The 25,052-nt window shown below is 60.6% G+C and overlaps 6 protein-coding genes across 6 annotated transcripts, besides 1 other annotated feature; all 6 read right to left on the reverse strand.

Moving 5' to 3' along the window:
* Window positions 1-5,858: 5,858 nt before the first annotated feature.
* Window positions 5,859-5,924: a sequence feature (Short protein (LDBPK_200160, CBZ33649.1) was converted to a misc_feature.).
* Window positions 5,925-7,424: 1,500 nt separating this feature from the next.
* On the reverse strand, window positions 7,425-10,151 carry LDBPK_200170 (hypothetical protein; the record flags this gene model as incomplete). Its single annotated transcript, XM_003860309.1, has 1 exon — window positions 7,425-10,151. One exon carries the CDS (start codon window positions 10,149-10,151, stop codon window positions 7,425-7,427), a length of 2,727 nt encoding a protein of 908 aa, XP_003860357.1.
* Window positions 10,152-11,816: 1,665 nt separating this feature from the next.
* On the reverse strand, window positions 11,817-14,234 carry LDBPK_200180 (hypothetical protein, conserved; the record flags this gene model as incomplete). The annotated part of the gene is made up of 1 exon (XM_003860310.1): window positions 11,817-14,234. The coding sequence occupies one exon, from the start codon at window positions 14,232-14,234 to the stop codon at window positions 11,817-11,819; it is 2,418 nt and encodes an 805-aa protein (XP_003860358.1).
* An 895-nt stretch (window positions 14,235-15,129) lies between these two features.
* LDBPK_200190 (hypothetical protein, conserved) lies at window positions 15,130-16,152 on the reverse strand (the record flags this gene model as incomplete). Its single annotated transcript, XM_003860311.1, has 1 exon — window positions 15,130-16,152. The coding sequence occupies one exon, from the start codon at window positions 16,150-16,152 to the stop codon at window positions 15,130-15,132; it is 1,023 nt and encodes a 340-aa protein (XP_003860359.1).
* Window positions 16,153-17,273: 1,121 nt separating this feature from the next.
* Window positions 17,274-19,862, reverse strand: LDBPK_200200 (hypothetical protein, conserved; the record flags this gene model as incomplete). Its single annotated transcript, XM_003860312.1, has 1 exon — window positions 17,274-19,862. The coding sequence occupies one exon, from the start codon at window positions 19,860-19,862 to the stop codon at window positions 17,274-17,276; it is 2,589 nt and encodes an 862-aa protein (XP_003860360.1).
* Window positions 19,863-20,894: 1,032 nt separating this feature from the next.
* Window positions 20,895-21,497, reverse strand: LDBPK_200210 (hypothetical protein, unknown function; the record flags this gene model as incomplete). Its single annotated transcript, XM_003860313.1, has 1 exon — window positions 20,895-21,497. The coding sequence occupies one exon, from the start codon at window positions 21,495-21,497 to the stop codon at window positions 20,895-20,897; it is 603 nt and encodes a 200-aa protein (XP_003860361.1).
* A 608-nt stretch (window positions 21,498-22,105) lies between these two features.
* Window positions 22,106-24,682, reverse strand: LDBPK_200220 (hypothetical protein, conserved; the record flags this gene model as incomplete). The annotated part of the gene is made up of 1 exon (XM_003860314.1): window positions 22,106-24,682. The coding sequence occupies one exon, from the start codon at window positions 24,680-24,682 to the stop codon at window positions 22,106-22,108; it is 2,577 nt and encodes an 858-aa protein (XP_003860362.1).
* Window positions 24,683-25,052: the final 370 nt, after the last annotated feature.

A 25,052-nucleotide genomic window follows, 5' to 3' on the forward strand; every position in this document is an offset into this window, starting at 1 on the left:
AGATGAGTACAAAGGCGGAGGGCAGGCAGTGCTTAGGTGCTCCGTAGTGGCACTCGTGCTGCTGCTGCTGAGCACCAAGAAGAAAACAGCAGAGGCACGGGTGTAGGCGAAAAAGGGGGGTTGTGGGGAGTCTGTGTGTGTGTGTGTGTGTGCGTGTGTGTGTAACGGGGGAAGAGGAGGCCAGCAGCGATAACGTGGGAGGCGCAGCACTGGCGCTTCTTCGCCTGCGTGAAGCTGCACCACAGAAAGAGGCAAGGAAAAACGTTAGCAGCAGTAGCAGCCGCGCATGGAAGTGGTGCTTATGTGACGAAATCGGGGGATGTTAAGAAGTACTTCACCGAGCAGCATGCACCGGTGGAGAGGGAGGCGAAGGAAGTTTGAAAGAGGGCGACGCGCCTTCGTCGCCATCGGCAGCGTTGTGCATCCGCTGGTGCGCACATACTGCATATAAGTATGGGCACACAGACTAGTACAACAGCCCGTCCATCACGCATCTCCAGGACGCCTTTATGTACTTGGAAGCCACTCAAGGGCAGTGTCAGCACCGCCAAGCACGAGTGTGTCTAATAACAGCAGTTACTGCATGGCATTTCTCGCCTCTGCTTACGACTGGCGGAGGGGCGCACGACTTAGATGATCACGGGCAGAGACCCTCAAAGAACTCCGTAAGCGCACACACAGTAGCGGCTAGCCATCGCACAGCGCGGCAGGTGCAATGCGGGCACTGCGTCACTTCCTCGCCGACTTGCGGGCGCACACCTCTGCCAACGAAAAAAAAGAAAAGGGGCGCGCATGCGGCACACGAAGAGGGAGGCGTGGCGTGAAAGGCAGCCGGCCAAACATCACAAAGCAAAACAAAAAGGGGGATGCCCTACAATACCGGCGTCGTGGGATGGGGCGCACGGCACGCTACATCGTCGACCCACACTCGCGCACAAGTGCACGTCTCCGGCACCGCACCCTCGTTTGGCGACAGTCACGAAGGAGGGAAACGTCTGAGAACGGCGGCCTATAGTATACATCAATATATATATATATATACAAAGAGAGACCTAAAAAGGAGGTAGCACGACAACCGCTCCAGAGGGGACGCGGCGCGGCAGTCGCGGCCACGCAAATGACAGCGACGAGAGAGCGAAAAAAAAAGACAGTCAAAACATATTTTAGCTCGAACACGTCCATTTCACGGCGAACATCTCAGCTGAAAGACGCACAAACACACACGACCACAGCTCACCCACCTCTGTTGCGCCACGGCTATGTCCAGGAACCGAGCCGACCAGCACCGTTTGGCGGCACCCAGGCCCACTGCGATGCCACTGCATACAGCGCGGGCTCAGTCCGGTAGTACACTCAACATCCACGCGACGCAAAGAAAACAGAAAAGCAGCTGGTTGATACGTACATTCTTTGAATAGTCGACGCGATTCGTAGTGAGCTGGCACAAACATAATCATGGCTGCATGTATCCTCGGAAAAACGCCAGCCCCGACTTGTGTGCCGGCACCAGGAGCTCGCAGCCGCACCCGAGAGCAGGCTGCAGTCGCTGGGCCTCCCCACCGCGTGGGGCACCAGTCCTCGGCACGACTCTGAGGTGTCCCCCGTCCTCATGGGAGACGGGGGGAGAAGATAAAAGCATAGGAAACGCAACCTCCGCCAGCCGTGCGTCTCTCTGCATAAAGCAGGATCACCTGCAAGCAGCTGCTGCTCCGCACAACAGCCCAACACCGACACGGGTGCCAAAACAGTACTGCCCAGAAGAAATGAAAACTACCTAGCGTCGCCACTGCCTCGATGAACGGGGCGGTGTAATGCGTCGAAGTTGTACTTGCATGCGTACTGCACCTTCCGTGGGGCCGCCTGGTGAGCTGTCAGCGGTGGCACGCCAGCTGATGGCGGTGAAGGGCGAAGCAGCGCAGCAGCAGGAGCGTCAGCAGCAGCGACATCACACGGAGGTCGAAAGAACGCCCCGGGCTTCGGTGTCGCGGTCGCCACGTCGGCGGCGGCGGTGTCTGCGGCGACTACTGCTGGAAGAGCTGGTCCGGTAAAAGGCACCGGAGACGCCTTGTGAATGTGAAGTAAAGGGCACGGAGGGAAGGGCACGTGGAGCCGCTGGCACGCACGCGCCGTGGCGAGGAGGGCCCATGCACGGAGTCGTTGGAGCGTTGTCAGAGACGACGCAGCTTCGCCGATGCGGCGCAACTGCGGGTGAAGTAGTATCCACGACATCTGCGTGACATGGAAGACAGAGAGGGACGACCTGCCGTCGTAGTCGACCATGTTCGTATAGAGAACGGTCGCGACCTTGCCCCGGAAGTGCTGCGTGAGCCATTCCGCATAGTCGACGACTGACGCCGATGGTGGAGCCAGCAGCGCACCAACGCAGCTCAAGATGACGCGACGGTGGTCAAGTGCACCGTCGCGATTGGGGCAGTCTCCGGACTTGAAGTATCGCTCCAGTTCTGTGGGATTGATCGACTCGCAGCAGTCACGGTGGGCCTTGGCGAGACTGCGCTGCCACACCATGTCGGCCTGCGCGTGTCTGCGGCGAGGAAAGGCCCACACGCCGTCCATTACTCCGGCAGCAATCAAGTCTAACATAGCGGCCGGGGCCGCCGCATACGCCGCCTTCCACCCAGATGCACCGCCGACGTACGCTGCGCGAAAGGGATGCCACTCCGCTCTCGAGGAGCTCGTCGGGGTTGCGAGACCGGCGTCAGTCCATAAGGCGGCGAGAGACGGCCGAACAGTGGTACCTGGGGCTGCAGTGCCGCTGCCTTCATCATTGTCACCGACAGCACGGACGGAAGCGGCGAGCTGATCAAGAAGAAAATCTCCATCGCACAGGAGTGAGCGGAGCAACGATGAGGCGACTTCCACAGCAACCTCTGTGGCGGTCGGTGGGGGTGCCTGCATCCCGTCAAGCACAGAGGAGAGCCACGGCAAGACATGCGCTCCCCAAGAGGCGGCACCATCAGGATCGGGAGTGGGTGCATCAAACGGAGTGGCGACGGCGCCGTCCAGGAATCCGCGAAAGGGATCGGTTGCCGCCTGCTTGCCCAGCTGACTACGCACAAGGTCGCTGATTTCGACACTTGAGACGGATGGACGGGAACCCAAGTGCTGCACCACCGCATCTGCAAGCAGCTGCAGGACAGCCGCTGCGACCTGCGCCGTGCCACTGGTGTTCCCGCTCGCCTCTTCTACGCGTCGCGGGGGTGGCGGGGTCGTCGGTGCGGTGACGTGTATCTCCGCCGAGTCCACCAAAAGCGCTCCCCGGAGATCAAGCAACTGCGCCTCGTCAACGAGCAGTACGCGGAGGAGCTGCCCCGCAGCTACATAGCGCACCTCCATCGTAAGAGGTGGTTCGTCGTCAGTGCCAGCAACGCCGCTGCAAAATGCGTCGAGAACAGCACGGCGGAGGTCATCTAAGGCGGTGCCTTCTCGTAAGCGGAAGAGCATCATTTGCTGCTCAGCTCCCCAACGTGCGAGCACTTGAAATCTAACCGAAGACGCGTCACCGCTGTCGGCCTCGCAAACGCATGGCAGGCATTCAGCCGTCACGGATGTAGTGGAGGTGCCTGCAGCCGTACGGATCACGAGAGGCGGCGCATCTGCTTCGGCGGTGTCCTCCTCAGGTGCCTTTGCCGTAGCGTCCTTAGCGCGTTCTGCGCCGGCTGAGGAGGAGGCAGCGTTTGGCGAGAGAGGAGGGTGGCGTGTGCTTGGTGGTGCTGCGCCCACCTTCGTGGGTGATTCTTTCGGAGGTGCTGACGATGCGGCGATGTCCTGGAGGGGCGTATTTGAATGATGCTGAGACGATGGCACACGAACCTGCGCGGCTTGGCTGCTGTCTGAAGTGCCTCCATTGTGGAGTGGCAGAGGGGAGGAAGCAGCCGGGGCTGCGGTGTCGGGAGACAGCATTGGGCTAGCGCTGCGGCTACTAAGCGTTCTGTTACGCATCAGCTTCTCGCTGCCGACCAGGGAAGAGCCAGACTCCGCTGCGTTGGGAGTGGCGGCATCTGACCCTGCTGGAGCTGCATCCCGGTCAGCAACTGGCGATTCTGGCGTAAGTGCGGCCGGCGCGTCTGCCTTGGCTGGCAGCGGCGGGACCGAATGGCGGGGTGACAGACGCACCCGCAACGGCTGCTGAGACTCCTTCGCAAGCGCCAGCCACTCCCGAAGCACGCTGTCAGAGTCGAGGCACACAGACGAGTCGTTGGAGAGCACCGGCACGTGCCCTGCCGTGCCGGCACCCACTGACGCCTCGCACTCTGTCGCAAAGCGCCGCCACAGCTGCACCTCTTCCTTCGCGTACACAAAACACATCTCGCGAAGGGGAGCAGCGGCGGCAGCACCCTCGGCTGCGATTGGACGCACCTGAACTCGCACCTCGTGCTTGGTCGCAGGAATGGCGGTCTCGCGCATGAATACGCGATGCGGGGTGTGGGTGGACTCGGGTGCGGAGGGGGCCGCCTCCGCACCCGGTGGCGGTGATGTTGGTGGCGCAGACGACGACGGAGTGGCAGCCTTTCGAGACGGCGACGGGGGTGAGACCGCGCTCTTCCGCTCTGGAAGGGCCTGCGAAGGAGGCTCTCTTGAGGGCTGGCTTGACGGCTCGCTCGCCAAGTTCGAGAGAGAAGGAAGATGCGGCTTCGGTTTGCTGGACACCTCGGTTCTGTGTGCAGGTGGCGGCGACGGCGGGTGCGGGGCTGTGAATTGTTGCTGGCTTGCCCGTCTGCTCATCTGGCCCGACGAAGTTTTCGGGGTTCGCGCGTGGGTGGCGTACGTGAGTCGAACCGGTGTGCGCTGTGACGCGTGCTGGCGCAGCAGCTGCAAAGCCGCCGTGTCGTCTATGATTTCGACCTGGTTATCATTGGGCTGCTGTGGCATCGTGTACAGTACCAGCTTCATGCCGCTATTGGTCAGTTTAATGCTCAGCGTGTCCTCGACGGCTCGCGCCAGACTTTCCAGTACAAACCTCGTCGGAATGATGAACATCTTCTCTTGGTAGCTCGGGTTGTTGCCGCGGGATGGGCTGGCAAGTGGGGCGAAAACATGCAGCGTCACCAAGTCTTTGTCGACCGCGTACTCCGAAGACAGGAAGCTGCCCAAGCTCCGAGGCGAGGAAGAGCTGCCGGAAATGGTGACCTCAAAGGTGAGAACGTGAGTGGCTCGCTGCTGCTTCGCAGTTTTGAGCAGCTGTTGCACATCCGCATCTTTGCGCAGGACGACTTTTTCCCCCGTCTTCTCTGCCGCCCCAGCCGTCAACCTCACCAGGCTAACCGCGAAGGTGAAGTCCAGCGAATCGAGTCGAAGGTCCTGCGACCGCACAAAAGCCCGAAGCTGCTCTTGGGTGGACACTCCATCTGGAAGGTCGCAGGAGCGCTGCATGCGTTCATCTCCGCTGTGCACAACCAACACGCACTTCATCCTTCCTGGAAAAATAGATAAGCGTTTCTTTGCTGCGGAGCGTGCGGCGAGAGAGAGAGAGAGGAAGAGGGTGAGCGGGGCAGAGACGGAGACGGGGAGGGCGCAAATCAATCCTTTCGGCGCGCGTTCAGCCTTGATGCTCTCGACCACGCGTTGAGTTCGCAATGCGCGATACCACAGTAACAGGGAGGAGGGCAGCGGTTCGTTGTCCCCTCTTTTACCGGTCCAGGGCAACGGATATATATGACAGGTCTTTCGTGGAATCGTGATCGAGGAGACGTAAAGTCCGGCGAGTGTGTGCAGCCGACGGACACGAGCGCGAATGCCCAGCGCGGACGCGAAGAGACGCAGGCGAGACGAGAGAGAAACGGTACGGGAGGGAGAAGGGAGAAAGCACACACGGAGAGAGGCATCCACGTCGATCGCCGTCAAGAGCGAGAGCGGAAGATGCCGTGAGAGGAGAAGGAGCAACAAAAACAACGAGACAACAGCATTCCGCCGCTGTCATTGCCGTCCCTCCTCTCCCTTCTCTCTCAGCAGCACCATGGCAGGGGGCACGAGCAAAAAACCTTGGGCACCCAAGGAGGCCCCGGTCCCGCGGCAGGCTCTTAGCAAACAACGAAGCCCTTGGATGCAGAATGCGAATGAACACTACGAAGCCTTTAAACAAGACGCGTTGAACACGGCCGCCGCGTATCCACTTTTGGAAGAGGGCTCTACCAGTAACCGAGGAAAAGGTGTGCCACCAACTCCAGCGCACGAACGCTTGAACGCGAATCGACTAGCCAGCAGCTGAAAGTGCTGCCGACGTGTTGGTGAGTCGGCTCACCCACGCCCTCATGACAGCCGCTTCAAGCTGGTGTTTGGCGTTGGTGGCTCACGGTATCGATAGCGGCCCCGCCCCGCCTATACCCTCTTGTGTCTTTCTGCTGTCGGCTGAGCGGGGACGGCCTCACCCGCTGAGTGCGCCCACGCCTTGAGTGAGGGTGGGCGGTGGGCGGCGGACTGGCGAGGGAGTCGTAGAGAAGGATCAGCGCGGTGAGGCAGAGAGCAGCGATATACCGCAGGTGCACAGCGCCACACACCAACGCGCAGAACCAGACGTTAGCATGAATGAGTAGAGATGAGGAGGCAGTAGACAGATAGCGATTCAAAACAGAAACAGACATACAGAAAAACACCCAAGGGAGGGGGTCCAGACGAGCACACGGGTTGTCCAGAAAGGACGCGAAAAACAGAAATAAGTTGATGCACATCAAAGAGATAGATAAAAAGAGCCTGCACCGTCGGCTTCATCGTGCGCACTCGCCAACAGACGCACGTCTTCCCTCTCATCACCACACCCCCATGCCGCCATCCATCCATCCATCCGTCCCTGTCCACCCCTACTCTCTCGACGGCGTACCAAACGGCACGGAAGGTTGCCAGAAAGACGACGGCAACGCGGCGGTGCTTCACGGAAGTGTTTGGACGCGCACAAAGACTCTCGTGGTACGTGCCAGCAACAGAAGCCCAACGTCGTGACGCGTGGCCCACCCACCCTATCGCCGGAGGGCGATGGGTGGAGCAATGCAGAGGGAGAAAAGGCTTGCGGGCCGCACCGCTGGACAAGACGATTGATGAGGAGGGCGTGGTGGCGGGAAGTGGTGCCCGGAGGAGAAGAGGAGCGACAGAGGAGCGTGGCTCTCACTGGGCGTCGGAGAGTTTGAGTCGCAGGCGGGCTACGCCTTCAACCCTCTCGCTCCTCCGCTCTCCTCTGCGCCCGAGGAGCTTCCGAGAAGCACAAGCACCTAAGTAAAATGAACAAGGAATACCAAATCGCCACCTCCCATCTTCGTAGCCTCCCACGAGCACGAGAGCGAGCGGGTGGCAGGGCAAAGATAAGAGCATACGACCACTAAAACAACCGAGAGGCGACGCTACGCAGAGACTGTGGCCACGCGCAGTGCTGTGTATGTGTATGTGTGTGTGTGTGTGTATGTGTGTGTACCTTGTTAAACGGCCAAAAATGAGAGATCACTCGAGCAAGAGGCCATGGAAAAGATACGCTTCAGCGTGTTCTGCTGTGTGGCGTTGAGTGTCGTCGTCATCTTGAGCTCGCGCCGCACCGTGTGCATGTCAGCCAGGCGCTCCTGGCGGAAGCGCGGAAACCCATGCTCGACGGACTGCAGATGATTTTTGAACATGCTGCCGACCTTCTTACGAACGTAAGAGTCGCTCATCAGCGTGTGGATGTGGCAGTACTGCCGCACGGTAATGTCCAAAAACATAAGCAGCACCTCGTTCCGCTCTGGCGTGTCCAACGCAGTATAGTTGACGTAGTGCTGGAGCACGTTGCCTGTTGCATCACCAACGGTGAGGTACTGCGTCATGCGGTGAGGTACGGTGGGGAGGTTGTACTTAGGCTCCGACAGAACCTGATGCCAGTCGGTGCCGCAAGCACGGAAGCGCTCCGCTACGGCAACTGCTCGCTGGGCTGCCTCCTGCGGCGCGAGAGGGACGCCCTTCCTCGGCAACTTGGAGCTGCTAGAGTCGACATCATCGGCACCACCGTCTTCCTGGTCAACCGCGATCCGCGACTCAACCGTGCCAGCCGCATCTTGTGCCTCACACAGCAAAGTGGACTGCTCATACCAGTAGAGAGCGTTGCAGTAGGTGGCGTCACCAGAATCCCGTTTCACCTCATCAGAGATCCAGTACAGCTTCGAGTGGCTCCAGTGGATCATCGCCTTGTCAAAGAGCTGCTGGGCGAGACAAGGCTTCTTGTACATCTGCAACGCGATGACGCCAGCCTGGCGGAGGTGTGTCGCCTTCTGCGACTCCAACAGCGTCAGCGAGGCGTAGTCGACGAGCTTCTCTACCTCTGTCATATTGGGAAAGAGAATGCGGCTCACCTTCTCGTACGAGTCAAGGCACATGTTGAGGGCGAACGGGTCCTCCATGCACCGGCGGAGGTAGATGTAGGCCTTCTTCGGGTTGCGGTTGTTGTTCACCTCGTTCACTGCCAAGTAGTAGTAGCCATCGCGCAGCTTCGAGTCTAGCTCGACCGAACGCTTGGCCAGCTCGACAACTTCGGGGGTGATGCGCCGCTCGCGACTTGAGATTAGCGCCGCTAGCTGCGAGTAGGCCTTGCCGCTATTCGGGCATGTCCGCAACGCGGAGCGGAACAGGCGCTCGTCGGTCAGCCAGTCCTCGTTGCGCCGGTGGGAGAAGATACCCCAGCCAACGCACAGCAGCAGCAGCCCGTAGAAGTAGCGAGTCACGACTCCTTTGCGAAGCCCTGGGGCACCCACAATGAAGGTGATGAGCAGCACCGCGCCGATGGACGGCACGTACAGACAGCGCTCCGCGATGAAGGTGCCAACGGCGATGAAGAGGTGGCTGACCGGGGCGTACGAGATCGCCATCCAGAGGAGCCCGACGAGGCCCACAAGCGCCACGCGAGAACGGAACGCGAGCGTTCCGTACAGGAGGCCCAGCAGTGTGATCAAAGCAGCACCGGTGACCCTGATGAAGTACGGCACACGGGGGTCTTGCATGTCTTGCATGTGCGGGATGCAGTTGAAGCTGTACTCACAGCACAGCGACGTGGGGAAGAAGAGCAGCTCCAAGTTCCTCACCTGAATCACCCACCGAATGCTGAGCCAGTGAAAGAGGCCTTTCGGCACGAAGTACTGCGGATTTTCGGTTTGGCGCAGCAGAGGGTTCTTCTGCAGGTCAACACGTCCAATGAACTGTCGACGGAAGGCTATGTAGCCGACCAGCTCCAGCACCGCCACGGCGATGACGAGCAAAGAGCGCCGTCCCTGGCACCGTCCACAGGCGTACATGACGCACGCGTGAACGCCATAGATAGCGGTGAAAGTGATGGCGCTGTCTTTGCAGAGAATGCTGATGATGAGCGCGTAGGCCGCGAAGAGGACGTAGCGAGCTGTAAAGATGCGCTGCTGCGAGCGCGTCTGCTGCCTGCGCCTCCCGTGAACTTGCTTCGCGGCGGCAGAGGCGGGTGAAAACGTCTTGGCGTTTGCAGGCGCAGCCGAGACGGCTGCAGTCACTGAAGCCGTGTCGGCCGTCTCATCGACTTGGTTTAGATACCGGTGGATGCAGAAGAATCCGATGAGCCCAAAGAGACAGTAGAGCAGCTCGCACCGCCCCACGATGGACGTGACGGCGTCGACGTGGACGGGGTGCACGAGGAACAGCAGAGCCGCCATCAAGGGCACCGCATGCACGGGAGAGGTCAGCAAAGCCGTGAGGGAATGCGCCTTGGCATTCTCGACGGCGAGCACTGCGCTGGGCACCACCATGTAGACGTACAAGCGTGCGAGGTAAAACACGAGGCACACGTTGAGATACGCGATTGTGTAGTTGAAGCCGTGGAGGAAGGCGGAGCTGTGGCGGTAGCCCATCAACCAATGCTGGATGCGAAAGGTGAGCACGGTGATGGGACGGTAAGACCCGTTCGACTCGAAGCGGTCAAGTGGCTTGCCCCAGAAGTCATTGTAGAAGATGGAGCCGAGCGATTTCTTGTTTGCCCACGCGTCAGCGTTCTTGCCAATGGCGAGGTGGTCATCGAACGTGAGGTCACCGCGGATGCCGTTGCAGAAGATGACAGCGGCTATGAGCAGCAGCAGCGAATGGATTTGCCCATCGGCGGGGTGGACGAGCCGCCACCGGACGCGCTCAGCAGCTGGCAGCGGCTTGCTCGCTCCCTCAGACATCGATGTAAAGAAGCGCGTACCTGAGCATGTAATAGTGTGCTCGTAGCCTCAGCGCCCTCGCGAGGTAGTGGGCGAGGTGCGAAGCGTCAGAGAAGAGTGCGGGTACGCCTTGCCAGAGGAAAGAAGACACCATAAAAGGAGGAAAGAATGCACTACAAACGCCACCGCTCTTGCGGTGTTGCATGAAAGTGGCTGCCAGTGTGGGACGTGATGCGGAACGGTGAGGAGATACTCGCGTTGAGGGCAAGTGCGATGGGAGGCGAGGTTCGTGCACGCAGAGAAGGCGTCGAACCGAGGAAAGACGGAATCGGGAAGAAGTGTATGCGTGAAAGCAGTGAAATAGAGAATCGAGCGCAGGCTCGAACTCTGCAAAGGAAACTAAGCGGAGAGCACGCTCCCCACCAAACGCGTGTATGCGTCTGCGCGGCGCCGTGCGTTCACGGGTCTGCCCCAGAAATCAGAGAAGCGGAGCGGTTGCACGCCAACAGTTGCGTTTCTCATGCTCATGTGCATGGGTGTGAGCGTGTGCGCATGTATCTGTAACATGCTGATGCGCTCTCTCCTGATCACGCGTGTTTCCGGCTGCATCGCTCGCAGACATCATCGAACTTTGTGAAGACAGGACGTTATGTGACATGCGAGATGCAGCAGCGCGTGTGGGTTAGGGAGAAGTAGGTCGGCGCTCTCGGTGCAGCACACCGTGTGGATTTCGTTTTCGAATGCGGCCCGTCAGCAGTGATAAGTCGCTCTGAGCCCTCCCTCACGTCGTAGGCGCTTGACGCTGTCACCGCCAGAGGGGGTCCCGCATTGGCAGGAAGAGGAAGGGGTGCTGCACGGCTTTGCCACAAAGAGTGGGTGGGCGTCTCGGATGCCACGCCGAGGTGGCCACCACTAACCCTCCCCCCTCCACTTCGGCCATCAGGGTTTGCGTAAGAGAAAAGCAAACAACAAGAGCATGCAAGGTGAGAAAACACGGATACAAAAGAGAGGGCGCCAAAGACATCCACGCGGCGGTGCCGATGGCGGCTTCGTCTTGATGCACCTTCATCGGTGCCTCGCTCTCTCCCCCGTCGTGTGCCGTTGCTGTGCCTTCCTCTGCCCTCGCATCGAGCAGAAACAGCCCCACCTCCACGCGGTGAGACCGGAAGGGACACAGTGGGGTAGCGTAGTGGTGGGCAGATCAGCCACAAACCACAAGAAAAGTGAGGTGAGTGCGCTGTGCCATGGGAAGTCCCTTCACCTCTTCTCTCTTCTACACCTTATGCTAATTCTCTATGCGCACACGCCTGTTGCAGCAGCGTGTCCTTCTATGCATCGCGCGCCCCCGACGGGAGAGGACGTGCGTGGGGCGAGTTTTAGAGAGACGGAAGGTTGCCCAGCGGGTAAGGGACCCTGGCACTTCCCGCGCGTCCGGTTTGCATATAACGCGCTTCTCTGTCTATTCTACATAGTGAAGGGTGGTGACCCTCCTCCTCATGTACAGCGGAGGCGATGCGGCAGTGAACGCGGAACGCCGCATCGCAGCAGCAGCCTGCGTGACACCAGCGCGGTAGCCCTCCCCCCTCCGAAGCAACCACGCGCGTACGCGCCCTCACCAGAGCGTCGAAAACAGGACGGGGGTCTTTCACGCTTGTGCGGGCAAAGCATGCGTGGATCGTTGCTGCGTCACGCCATAGCGGCCTTCAGCCCATGGGAGAGGGACTGAAACCACAACTGCTCATCTCGCAGTCGCCTCTCGACGGACAACTCAAGTCGGTACAGCGCCTCCTCTACTATCCCAACTAAAGCAGCAGCGTGCTCTGTGAGAGAACCGCAGTGGCGCTTCTTGAAGGTCGCAATCGCCGCACTCACGTCGTCAACAAGCGTGCCAACATCATCAGCGAGGTCATTCTGAGTGCGCAGAACTCGCTGCAGTACCTCCTTGGCGGCCGCCTGCCTCTCCTCGAACGCGTGCAGCGACACCCTCGCCACATCCGCCTCCTTCAGGAGCGTCTCCACCTTGGCAGAGAGCTCGGCGATGGCGCCCTGCGACTCATGCAGCCTCGACTCCATCTCAAACATAGACGAGACATCGGACGCTTTCACCTCGGCCGCCCTCTTGGCAGCCAGTAGTGACCGCTTGAGCTGCTCCACTTGCTCATCAGAGGCGTCCAGTAGCTGCTGCGTGTGTGCGTGCTGGGACGTGAGAGACGTCGCCTCGCGCTGTGCCTCGCTCAGCTGGGCCCTCAACTCCCGGTTCTCCTCCGCCTTGTCGCGCAGCGCGGCCTGTGCGTCCTGCAGCTCCGCTGCGATGGCGGTGTCGGTAGCCTCTGCACCTCCCTTGCAGACAGCATCGCTGTCGCGGCGGTCGCCTGCCCGTGCCAGCTCAACCTGAAGCTCTTCCACACGCGCACGAAGCAGCATCACCTCCTCTTCAACGTCCTCCAGTGACGTGAGGCATGTCGCTTCGGAGCTCGACGCATTCAAGGCGCGCAGCAACGCCTCCACCTCGTGTGGGACACGTCCCTGCTGCTCATACCACGTGACGCAAGCCTCCATCAACGACGGGAGATCTCTAGCATTGTCACTGCCCTCGGGATCACATCTGCGGTGTGCAGCACGAAGTCGCCGCAAGGTATCACACATGGCATGAATCGCGTCGAGGACGTCCCTGTTATCGCCGGCGCCGCTCGCATCTTGCCAAATGAGTTGCAGTGCCGTCTGCATAGCCTCCTCAGCGCCCTCGTCAGCATCCTTGGCTTCACCGAGCAGCAGGTGACGAAGTGTCCGCGCCATTGATCGCCAGAAGACTTGATAGGCGTGCAGGAGAGCCTCAGTGTGGTGCTGCGCACGCGTCTCCTCTCGCGTCCTCGCCTGGGTGCCGTTGGGGTCTGGCAGCGATTGAGTGACCTGCAGTAGGCTCGGCTCGCCGGTCGCGCCGTCGATACCCCAGAGCGCCGTGCGCACCTGGGCTGCGCCCGCCTGCCACGCCACGAGGCCGCTACCTGGAAACACGAAAGAGCCGCGGAGCGCCGCAGTGCCGGCGTCCCACACGTTCACCTTTGCCGAGTCCGCAGCGCAGCTCCACACGCACGTGGCGAGCGACACACTAATGAGGCCGGTCACGCGCGACGTGTGACCGCGTAAAAGTTGGGCGCTGTTCAGCAGGGGAGGAGAAGCGCCGCCGTGGCAATTAGAAAGGGGGAAGACCAGTAGCTGCCCCGTTGTGAGCCCCACCCACAACTGGTCGCGACAGAGCAGTGCACACGTCGGAGCTCCGTACCGGTCGCAGTCCCAGGACAGAGACCCGTACATCGCCGTCACATCCTTCGCAGAAGCCACATCCCAGACGTCGACATAGCCGGTGTCGCTGACCGTGACGAGCACATCCAGCACGGAATCGTGCAGCACGGCCTCGATACGGCCTTCTACTCTGAACAACCCAGTTGCGTCCACCTCGCACTCCGTGTCCGCGGCAGCAGAGCCAACGCCGCCGAGCTGCTCGGCAGAGCCGACGACAGCGACGCGAATCACCTCCGTGAAAGTCCCGTCGTGGCAGCACAGAACAAGGTTCTGCACAGCACCGTTGGTGACAGTGGCGGCGCAGACATGCATGTCGAGGTGCACCTCCTGATACGGTTGCGCAGCGATCTGCCGCAGCGGCGGGTCATGGCGGTGGTTGGCCGGCATTCGAACAAATGCCAGCGTGCCGCGTGTTGTGACGATGCACAGGTCACGCCGAGGGCTGCCGGCGATGCATTCATGACGGCTAACCGAATACAGCGAGTAGACACGATCCTCTCGAGTCACACCGTCTGCGGTGCCGTTCTGGGCGTCGCAGCGAAACACGACGGCGTAGGCCGGAGACGAGGTAGACAGTGGTGCAACAGAGGTGCCGTGGGTACTCAGGGGAGGGCACGCCTGCCGCTGCTGCTGCTCTATGGCGGCGGATAGCGTGTCGGGTGCGTAGTACAAAACCTCTTGCGCATCCTCTGATATCACCCAGACGCCACCAAAGTCGTCCGCGTAGACGGCGCCGCCTCGGCTCCCCGCAGGCAGCCGCACTCGGCCCTTCTGCGTGCATTGAAGGCTGCCAAAGAGCATGGCACAGCCCCGCCTCAATCAGGAGAGGAAGTGTTCTGTTCGCCGCAGCGGTGGGAGGAGGGGGCGCAGATGAGGGAGTTGATGAGAGACGGTGGATGGAAAAAATTCAAACGAATGCGGCAAGCAGCGCCGGAGAACCTGCCTTCCAACACGATAAGCGAGTCTCTTGAAGTCGATCAAGTGATGCGTTACGGAAAAGAAGGATGGGAGGCACCCACAGGGCAACGTGGGGCTCTCATGCGAGAGGGAGGAAGGGTGAATGCAAGACGCATCTGGTGAGCTGGGGCCGTGATACCGGTGCTTGGTAGAGAAAAGGAGGAGAGAGGCGGCGATATCGTGTGTGGGCGTGACGCGGAGGCGCAAGTGAGCCGTGCCTCGCCCTCTTCCGCACGAGCCGCACGCAGCGGCTGTTCCGCCTCTCGGTGGTTGTGAGCGTGCTCAGCGGAGAATACTGAAGATTTCGGTGGTGCAACATTCAAGCGCGAGAATAGAACACGGTAAGCGAGAGAAGCTCGGGGCCTTCGCAGCACATGACCACATATCGACCCACTCGTACGCAAAGTCTCGGGTACCGCATGGGTATGTGTGTATCTCCTCGATGTGCGCCCCTCCCCTTCTCTCTCGCTTCGACAGCTCTACTTATACTCTCGACGCAACAACGAGCTACATAGTAGAGTATGCACATGCGAACATAATATGCGGGTCGACGCACTGGCGAGTTCACTGAGCTCGCGAAAGGCTGTAAAGCAGCGAGTCGCGGGAAACGAGCGCGGGAAGAGAATCCGCGGTCAAACGCGGGGCGGCACCTTCACGATGCGAGTCGCCCACGTAACAGAGTAATCTCCGCAGCAGCCATCAGACGCAGAAACAAGAGCCCAGAGCCACGGTGCCAGGCTCAGCAGTGCATGGCCTCGATTGGGCTCGCGAGAGGCGTGCAGGTCAGGCCGCACAGTCGATCACCCGTCTTTGGACCGTGCGGATAGGCAACGTAGAGAAACTCTTCCCAGTCGAGAGTGGTCGTGTCGGCAGTGGCGCCTAAGCGGCGCTGCAGTGCTGTCACGTCGGTGTCGGAGGGCCTCGAGCCATACACGTGGGTCATCATGTCTGCCATGTCCCTACCAAGAACATAGCCGTCGCTGATGGGGTCTGGGACCGAGGGGTCCATGTTGAACATTGTAAAGACGCGCTTCAGCGTGGCTACGGTGGTCTCGTCGTAGGTGCTGCCGTCGATCAAGAGCAGAACCAGGAACGCCTCGCAGGTGAGACCGCCAGGAGGGGCGCGTGCCTTGAGCTTCGAAAAGTGCTTCTCAGTGAAGAGGTGAAGCTCGCCGGTGCGTCCAGAGACGCGCAAGAGCTCTTCGAAGCCGCTGTCAAGCAGGGACGCGCTCACCTGCCCATGCTGCTGGTGCGTCTCAAACAGGTGCTTCAAAGAACGGATGTACACGGCAGCCGGATGCACCGGCGGAGATCGCTTCATGCCTTCGCTTCGGAAGCGGCTGACGGCATTCTGCCGCGTCTGCGCTTCAATGCAGCGCGCTATCTCCGTCGACACTGCAGACCCTCGCAGCCCAACGTAGATAATGCGCGGGTTGCGCAGCACCAGCTCTACGAGGCACATGGCGCCGCTCCACGAGATGTACTCGTTGGCAGAGAGATCGACTCGTTCTAAGGATGGGTGGAACAGGGCCATCTGCACTAGGTACCACACCGTATCGTTGCTCAGGTAGTTGTCGCAAAACACAAGCGACTGCAGACGGGGCAGGCAACGGCAGAGCTCAATCACCGACAGCGCCCCGTGCGAGCCGACATACGTGCGAGAGAAATCCAGCGTGGTCACCGCGTCCCAGGTACCCGCGACGTCAGGGAACATCACAGCGGCGGATGAAAGCGGGGTGCAGCGAAGTCGACGACAGATCATCACGTACGCCTCTCGGGGGGAACAGCCGACAAATCCCGCTTGCAGCTCAGCGGCGCTGTACGGCTCGGTGGCCAGCAGGCGCGCTTCTTCTTCCATTGTTGCTGGAGCTCCCGGAAAAAGAAATATGCCACGGGACAGTGTTGTGGAGATGAGCGCAGGCAAAAGGGAGGGGACTCAACGCGTTTATGTTTTCTTTTGCTTTCGGCACGTGTGGATGTGTGCAGTGCAGCAGGGACAGCGCATCCCATAAGCCGCGGCTGCGTCACTGCGTGCGCGTGTGGGCGTGTGGACGTGGGGGCGGTCAAGTTGATTGGGCCAAGCCCAAAGCCGGCAAGACGGGCAAAAAAAAAGAGGTGTGGGAAGATGAGGCGCAGCTTGAAGAGAGTGTCCATGGAAACAGACACGCGGCGGTGGGTCCCGTGCTGTGGTGCCCTCTCATATTTCACGCAGTCGTGTGAAAGACGCATAGGAAGATAAAAATCCACCGGGAACGGGTGCCGCAGAGCTGTAGCGCATTATCGCGTGGGTGCGACACCCCCACAGTGGGTTGCGATGGCCATCTAGAAATGGGAGAGAGAGACGGTGTAGGCACAACTTCAGCGCGCGTGCACCCTGCACAGATGCAGGTCACCGCGAGGCAGTGCAAAGAAAAATGTCCAGGCCTGCCCAGATGCTCCCTCTCATGTTTCTCTGGGCACACCACCGCCCACCGCCCCCGCGCTGTTTGCCACCGCCTTTCGGACTTCTCGAAGACACTGCGCATGCCTCGCAGAGGGTGGACTTGCCGGAGGGGTAGTGGCGTGCGTGTGTGCTTGGAGAAGTGGTAGGTTTTTCTCTTCTGTTCGTCCTTTTGTGGCGTTATTCGGCTGCGCCGCCTCGATACAGCACAGACTGAGGAGAGATAAACCGAAAAGGGAGGGGGCGTCATGGACGCGCACGAGGTGGAGAGAGGGCAAGCAGAGGACGTGTGCGGGAAAAGACAAAGATGGCACGTGCGTTGACACAAATGCATGCACAGTAGCTGGCAGCACCGCTGCCGTCTCCTCTGCCATCCTCAAGCTCACGCAGGCACTCACGCAGGTAAGTTTTACACACAGACGCGGTGCGCAGAGGGAGCGCAGCTAACCGCCTCCGTTAACCTTTCCCGTTACCTTCGCTTCTACTTGAAGAAGCGCCTGGCTCTGATACACACGATCAAGCAGTCGAGTTCGGTCTTGCGGTTGCTCGGTGAACGCCATCAAGGGAGCCGCGCCGTTTCCAAGGCAAATCACAAAACCATGCACGCGCCTCGTCGGCGGTGTCACGGGCAGCTCAATCTCATCAACCACGCCTTCCACATCAGCAACCGAACAGGTATGCAGCTCGCGGGTGCGATCGCTCATCATGTATATCGACAGATCCTCCACGCACCACCTTTGCGGCTCGTACGTCGATGTGGCTCTCACGAGAACCCAAGCCCGGACCTGATTCGATTCCAAGTGTTTGCTGCTTTCTGCGACGTCGCATTGTGAGTCTGGCGCCGGGGCCAGCGAGGAGGCAACGTGCGTTGCGGTGCTCTTCTCATCAACGTTGCGCGGCGAGCGGCTCCACGAGCGGAAAGCAGAAAGTAGCTGCGTGGTCACATCACACGATTCCGGGCACACCACAACGAGCAACGGCGGCGTGCCGGTTGTCAGCTGGAAAGCGAGGCCGTTGCGCGCGTACACGGGCGGCGCACCAGCCGCGTATCGCTCGCGGTAGCAACGCGCGACACGCACAAAAGGAATGCGCAACTCCGTTTTGAGAGAGCCCGCATAGCACACGGAGATGGCGTCGCCGTCTGTGCTCGTCGTAGCCCAGCACCGCTTCCAGTGGGGTACAGCACGTGGAAGAACAGAGCGATGCACCCAGAATCCAGCGGAGAGAGGATGCGGCTGCCGCTGAAGCTGCACCACCGCCATGCGACAGGTCTGCACAAACTTTGCCATGCGGCGGACCAGCGAGTGTGTAAACTGCGCCACGCGCCGATTCGGCACGCTGACTTGGCTCCGCAGCTGCCGCGTTGCTCCCTGCACAATGAGCTCTCGCATCTCCTCAGCTGACACGCCGGCATTCTTTTCGCTCACGCACGACATGTCGCCATGCTCCCAACGTACTTTCGCCGGTGATGCCTCTTGGAACAAGGCGCCAAGCAGCACGCTGGCCACTCGTAGGCTCACCCTCTCGCATCCATGCACGTGAAAGCTTCCCAGAACGCGGAAGAAGTCGTAGAAAACGACGTCGAAGAGCGCCGTCCGCCTCATGGTGCTACTCAGCGAGGCATCGATCTCGCCTCTGGCCAAGACGAGGGTCCGCGCCGACTCACCTTTGCGCGCGGGTAAAGCAGCCTTGGAGAGTCGCGATGCGCTGCTGCGTACGTCAGCTTTCCTTGCTGAAGCCGCCTGCAGAGGTTCCACCGCAGCAACAGGCGCTGGTTTGTCACGTGTCACAACTGGCGTCGCGGCGCGCCTGTCCGGAGGCGAGGAGGCGTGCCGCGCATCGCCGCTATAGGGGGGCATCGCCAACCCCAAGGCAGTCGCATTAAGTCTTGGCGCCTGCGTGGGAGCAGCCGCATCATCAACAGCGCCGCCGTTGTGCTCTGTGATGCGCGCCACCACTGCAGCCACCTTCGCCTCCTGAGATGTCGATGGCGTTGCTGCAGTCTCGGCTCGAGTCGGAAGAGTCGCTGCTGCCGAGGGAGGAGGCGCCACCCCATCGAGTGTGTGTTTGGCAGCCTTTGCGGCTTCCTGAGGCGTAGCCGCTATCGGAAGCGGTGCACTTGGAGACGGCGTCTTCAAAGGGCCTGTGCTGTTTGCGGTTGCTGTCGCGGTGTACTCCCTCTTCAAGCCGGCTGCCAATGCGGGGCTCGTTGCCTCGGTGTCCACTACTGAGACGACTGGCACAGGGCCGTACTCGGCCACAGCCTCCTGGATAGCCTCCTCGTCTCGCCCCAGGTAGAGCTGCAGCTGGCGCTCCGCGTTGTTTGCCGGGTCTGGTGCATCTGTCTCGTAACTGCACAGCAGTCCCGCCTTGGAGACCTCATAGCCGGCGCTGTTGTTGGTACGCCTCTGGTGGTCGTCGAGAGGACCCGCTTCTACGAGGGATAGTGTGGCCGGCAGCGACGTCTCCTCCGTGGCGTCCTCGGCACCCTCCGCGGTCTGCACTCCCCTAAGTTCCTTCTCCATCGCGCACAGATATGCCTCTTCCCGCCCCTTGCAGTTGTCTAGTTCATGATCGACCTGACTCACACGAAGTGGGGCGTAGGCTTCATAGAGGCGCAGCAGTCGCGTGCGGTATACATAGCGGTCTACATTCTCGCTGGCCGTCGCAGCATCGCGGTCGGAAGGCGACGCGACCGGCTGCTCTGCAACCACATATGGCAGTGAATCATCACACTTGATCGAAATGTTGATAGTGCGCGGCGCGTTTGGCGAAGGTCCTGAGTAGCTGCTGCCCTCTAGCGTTACACGGGCCTGTGCGGCATCCGCGCAGTGCGCAGTGGAAGCCTGCGCGCCCGCTGATGCCATGCCCTCGCGGAACTTTCGCTCCAGGACGTTCACGAGGGCCTCCTCGTGCCCCGAAAACCGGCGCAGCAGCTCATCCACGCGCGACACCTTGGCAGGGTCGTATTTCTTGTACAAGTCGATGATCGCTTGGCGATAATTGTGGTCGGAAAAGGACGAGGAGGACATGTCCGTGAATTCGGTCGGGGGAGCGCCGACTCGGATGCCAGCGGCTTTGTGGGCCAGTCCAGGCTTTGGCAACGTGGAAGTCGATGGGAATGAAAGAGCGACAGGAAAGGATACGTATATGGAAACAGATGTGGGCCGCAACGCCGCGCGACAGAGCGGAGGCGCACACCAAACGAAAAAGGAGCGCAATGATGAGCTGCACGAGTTGTCAACACGACAGCCACGATGTCTATCGTCTAACGTGACTCGGCACAGATGCGAAACGGCGGTGAAGATGGCCGGGGCAGCGGAGAAGAGAGCAGATGCGGTCGTCGAGTGCCGGCAGAGATGCGTGTATATGCGTGGAGGCAGAAAGCGGCAAAGAATATGGCTGACGTCGTCGCTCCGTCTTCCACCCCTCGAACGAATACGACTTGTGCGGACGTGTGCGAAGTGGCCGGGCAGAGAGGGGGTCAAGGAGAAGAGAAGAGGTGAGAGGGGTGGAGGGCCAGTCCACGTGGTTGCTTGGTGAGCCTCTTGTGCTCCTCTCCTACGGCTTCTTTTTTCGTCGTGTCAGTGGCTGCCTCGGGGAAGGGGTGATCACGTCCTGCCGCACTGGCACACAGACATGCACACACGGCTGCTTCAAAGGCGGAGAGGAGCGGGCGCAGACGGCGATAAGCTTCCACGAAGGGCGTTGACACCTCACCGCATCACGGCGGTCGAATGCGCGCGCCGTTCAGCATGCGCATCACATACGTGCGTGGCGCCACGAGCGAAAAGAGAGAGAAGCAGGAAGACGTGGGCAACAGGGCAACGCAGCGTGTTGGGGTGGTGGAATCGCTTGAGGGCCATCACGGGTGTAGTAAAGGCGAGGGGAGGGGGGCATGAGCGACGCACTCCTTTTGCGCATGTGACCTTCGACAGTGCCCCGTTGCGTACCGCCTAATCAGGAACAGAGAGTGAGGTGGCATCACTTACGAGTTTGTGGGTCGACCTCGAGCACACATGCACACACACACGCACACGAGAAACCACAGCAACAGCGATCATTCAGCTCTTCGGCTGGCGCATTGGGTAACGACCGGAGCGGACCACCGTGGCGATGAGAGCATCTACTTCCTCTCTCCTCTTCGACTCCGCCGAAAAGCGCCTCCACTCCGCGGCGGCTGCCTGAAAGCCCTTCAGGCTGAACACCTTCGAAAACTTACTTAAAAACATGCTGTACTTGTTGGGGGCTCGTCGCACTTCCTTCATTGCACTTTGGCGCTCCCCCGCCGTCTTCGAAGCCGCTTCTGACACGCGCTGCACGTCGTGAATCGCCGCCTGCACCTCAGCCTCAGCCTCAGCCTCAGCCTGCTTTTCAACGGCTCCGATTGCACCAACCTCGTAGGTGCCACTCTGCTTCACAACAAAACGTCCACGCGCGTCCACCGCGCAGATGGTGAAACTCGTCAAGGGCTCCGACCGTCTTCTGGATGCCTCTGCTGGTGACGGAGCGGACGACAAAAAAGACGACGATGGTGCCGTCGTCGGTGCGCGCAGCAACAACGTGTGCGGCCCGTACAGTGCCTTCACGTCGTACATGCCGTCGTCTGACCGACACGCGGTGCCGTTGACCGTGCATGTGACGTAGGAACTCCTCTTCCGCCGCATGTAGTGCTCCGTAGCTCTATGCGTGTGTGTGACTATGCCTGCCGGTCAGGCAGTAGCAGAGAGAAGTACGAGGGAGTGTGCGGGAGCCGTGCAAGAAGGGTGATTAAGAGAGGCGAGAGGGTAAGGTCAGAGGGTAGAGTGCAAGACAACGATAGAAGAAGGCGGAAGAGCAGTGTGTGCAGAGTAAGAGAAGTCGAAGCGCACCGAGGGAGGAGCGGCAAGCGGAGCAAGAGGAGGTGCCTCCACGCTCTGCCGTAAGAGCGGAATCACGGAAACACGCGAGAGAGAGAGAACGCCGCTCTCCTCCTGAAAATGCGAGCGTCGAGACAGACCACCAACGCAGCGACTCCAAAGTCTGCGTCTTTTGTGCTCACTGATGGGTCGCTGTCGGTTTTGCTAGCACTCCCCCTTCCTGTTGTTGCTGTTCCGTGGGCACTTGTCCGCAGCACGACGCAGCGCGTACGCGCAAAGCAAACCCTCCGCACATACACGCACACACACACACGAAAAGAAAAGGGGGCGGCGCTCCCACCGCAGAAGCCCGCGATGCGCACTCTCACGCGCAGACGCACAGCGTTGCATGAACGCGCGCACATACTGCGCATTTTTTAGTTCGTGGATTTCAACGCTCCCCTTGCCTGCGTGTGGTGATCCCTGCGCAGTGCTTGCAAGAGCTCTGGCGTCGGCTCCACATTCACGCACACGAGGGCGGCAATAAGGTACGCCTTCTGAACTGGTGTCCATGTCACCTCGGTGGACGTGAGCAGCGAAAAGCCCCTTGCCTGCACTGCCGCTGCCATGGCGGACGTTCTCTGCAGGTCTGCCACGGCATCGTCGCGCAACGCGATGGCACCAGCTATAAGCTCCTCTGCTGTAGTGCACGCTGGAATGGCCTGTTGAATGAGTAAGTCCAGGAGGGTGCTGATGATCATGGTGGCCGTCGCGGTGGTGGATGCGGCCTTGCAGCGCGGCAAGGTCCCGGCAAGCTCCACAAGCCCACTCAGAGCAGCGATCGGCAGTCGTACAGTGTTCAGAAAAGATGCCGTCTGCCCGAGGCGGCGAGTCAGAAGCATCATGAAGGCGTTCTCCAGCTCCTCTGCGATCGTTCGGCGCTCTTGCAAGCAGCGTACCAGCAGCTCCGACTGCACAGCAGAGAGAGTTTGCTGCTGCTCTTGGAGCAGTACGCGAAGATACAGGTCCAGCACAGCGTCCGAGACGCGCACGCGCGACGGTGCCTGCCACGCCGCCAGCGGACGAGCGAGGATGCTTGTGAGGTACTGAATTAGATCTGGCAACATGCCAGAGGGACGGCCCGTGTGTGTCTCCAGCTGCGCCAAGAGAAACGGCTTCAGCGGCTGCACGAGTGCGGCAACGACCGTGGGCGCCTCGTCCACGGCAGAGAGCAGCCTCAGCGTGTTTGGAACAGGGAGAGCCGCCTGCGGTGTCGCAAGTTCTCGCACACACTCGCCGAGCAGCGCGAGGGCGGTGTCATAGGGCGAAGTTGTCGCGGCGCAGTAGGTTAGCAACTGCGTTCCCGCACAGTGCGTAGCGGCTACCACTACCTCGGCGCACCTCGTCTTACGCTCTCGGGTGTTGGGCCAGTAGCGCGACGGGTGCGTGGCGGAGATGAGCTGCTGCTCCAGTGCACTGAGGGTGGTGCCCAGCGACGCTGGCGCATCACAAGTCAGGTCACCGCTTGCCGGGCTCACTGCCCTCAAGTACGCGGTGATGCAGTGCCAGCCCCACAGCTCCTCGCCGCTGCCAAAACGGAAAGCGCGCGCGAAGTCTGCTAACGTGCCGCAGAAGAGCCTCACAATGGCAGCCCAGACAGACTCCACAGACTCTGCGTCGACGGCGTCGCCTGGTCTCGGCTGGCCTTCGGATGCTCGTCCCGCGCACAGACTACAGTGCTCTACGCAAAGCGCCTCAATGATGTCACGTGGCGGCGGCGCTACCCCACTGCGCAAGACACAAATCAGTTGCCGTACTGCGTGTCGTCGTGCCTTACGGAGCAGCACCGACATCTCTGCATGCTGCGCTGTCGAAGACGCGTGTTCCCCCGGCCGCTGCTCTGCCTGGCCCGTTATGTGTACTGAAACGGTCGTGCACTGTGGCTGGGTAAACCGCAGCAACTGTAGGCAGAGTCGATCGGACAGGGAGCCGCGCAGCATGAGATGTGCTACGACCAGGCGCAGCTCCTCGGTTGCCCCCGCGCTTCTCTCAGAAAGTGTAATGAGCAACCGCACCAGCGACTCGTCAGAGAGTGCGTGCGTAGTATACTGGAGCAGCTGCGAGGTCGAGCCCGTGCTGCCTGGTGTGGAGGAGGAGAGAGAGGATTCCGAATTACGTGATCTAGTGCGACGGGGACCACGTGCAGGGTGCCGCCATCCGCCTTCATGCCAACAGTCGTCGAGTGACGTGAGCTCCGCCGATTCCCTGTTCGCTGCATGTGCGACGCGAAGCAGCTCAGCTTGCGACTCACATAGGTGGGAAGACTGCAGCAGCAGGGCTTGCATCACGGTGAGGCGGCTTACGCGGTTCATGCGCGAGAACAACAGTGCGGCGCGCTTGCAGAGGGAGCTCCACAATCGCAGCTGGCTCTCACCGGCTTGCAGTGTCGCAAGGCACCACAGAACGGTCGCCACATCGTACTCTGTGAGCTGCGCCTCACAGTGCTGCAGCCGCACGAAGCAGTCCGTTACGAGGGGCGACTGAGCCTGCGAGGGGCACGCTTTGGCGAACGCATGCACGGTCGCCACCAACACGCGAGGCCGCCACGTCCGCAGCGCCATGGCATCCACATGCTCCGCCAACTGCTGTGCCAAGGCAGCACATCTGTCCTCCTGCCAGAACTGGGCGGAGGCACGAAGGATGATGAGCAGCACGACGCAGACATCGGCCGGCACGTGGGCCCTGGGCGGCAATGAAGAGAGCGCGTCGAGAGTGGCATCGGTGCACTCGCGCACGCACCGCTGCAGGTGTGCGTCGACGGCGCCACTGCCGCAGGGCTGAGTGAGCGCGACAAGAGAGCGAGTGCAGCTCACGAGGTCCGACAGGTACGACAACGTGGACGACGTTAGCGACGGCTGAGGAGACAATGGAAAAGAGTCTGGACACGGGGCCGCGCATCTGGTGAATAGGCGTGAAGCCCTGGCAGCGATGTTGCCCAACACAGATGGACGCATGCCTGCATGTCACATAGCGCGATGAATGCCAGCACAAATGCTGACGCTGCTCGGCGGTGAAGCCGATCGGCCGCAAGAAGAGGGACAAACAGCGCCGATGCACAGAAAGAAACCGTCTTCGCTCGCTGTGAGTGAGCGTGTGAACACTTGGCGTTTGTCAGCTGAGGAGCTCACTCACAGCCACGGGCCCCGAAGCAAGTGGTCCGGGGTTGGCGGAGAAAGCCACTTGAGCTGCACGCAGGTACTTCCCCGCGTGGTACATGAACAGCAGGCGTATGCAGGAAGGGAGAGAGAGGAGAAGGGGGGGAGGATGGCGCCAGTGCGGACACAGACGCACGCAGAGATTTGAAGGACGGAGAAGAAAGCAGAG

The sequence above is a fragment of the Leishmania donovani genome, chromosome 20, assembly GCF_000227135.1.
Source record: "Leishmania donovani BPK282A1 complete genome, chromosome 20".
Classification (NCBI taxonomy): Eukaryota; Euglenozoa; class Kinetoplastea; order Trypanosomatida; family Trypanosomatidae; genus Leishmania; species Leishmania donovani.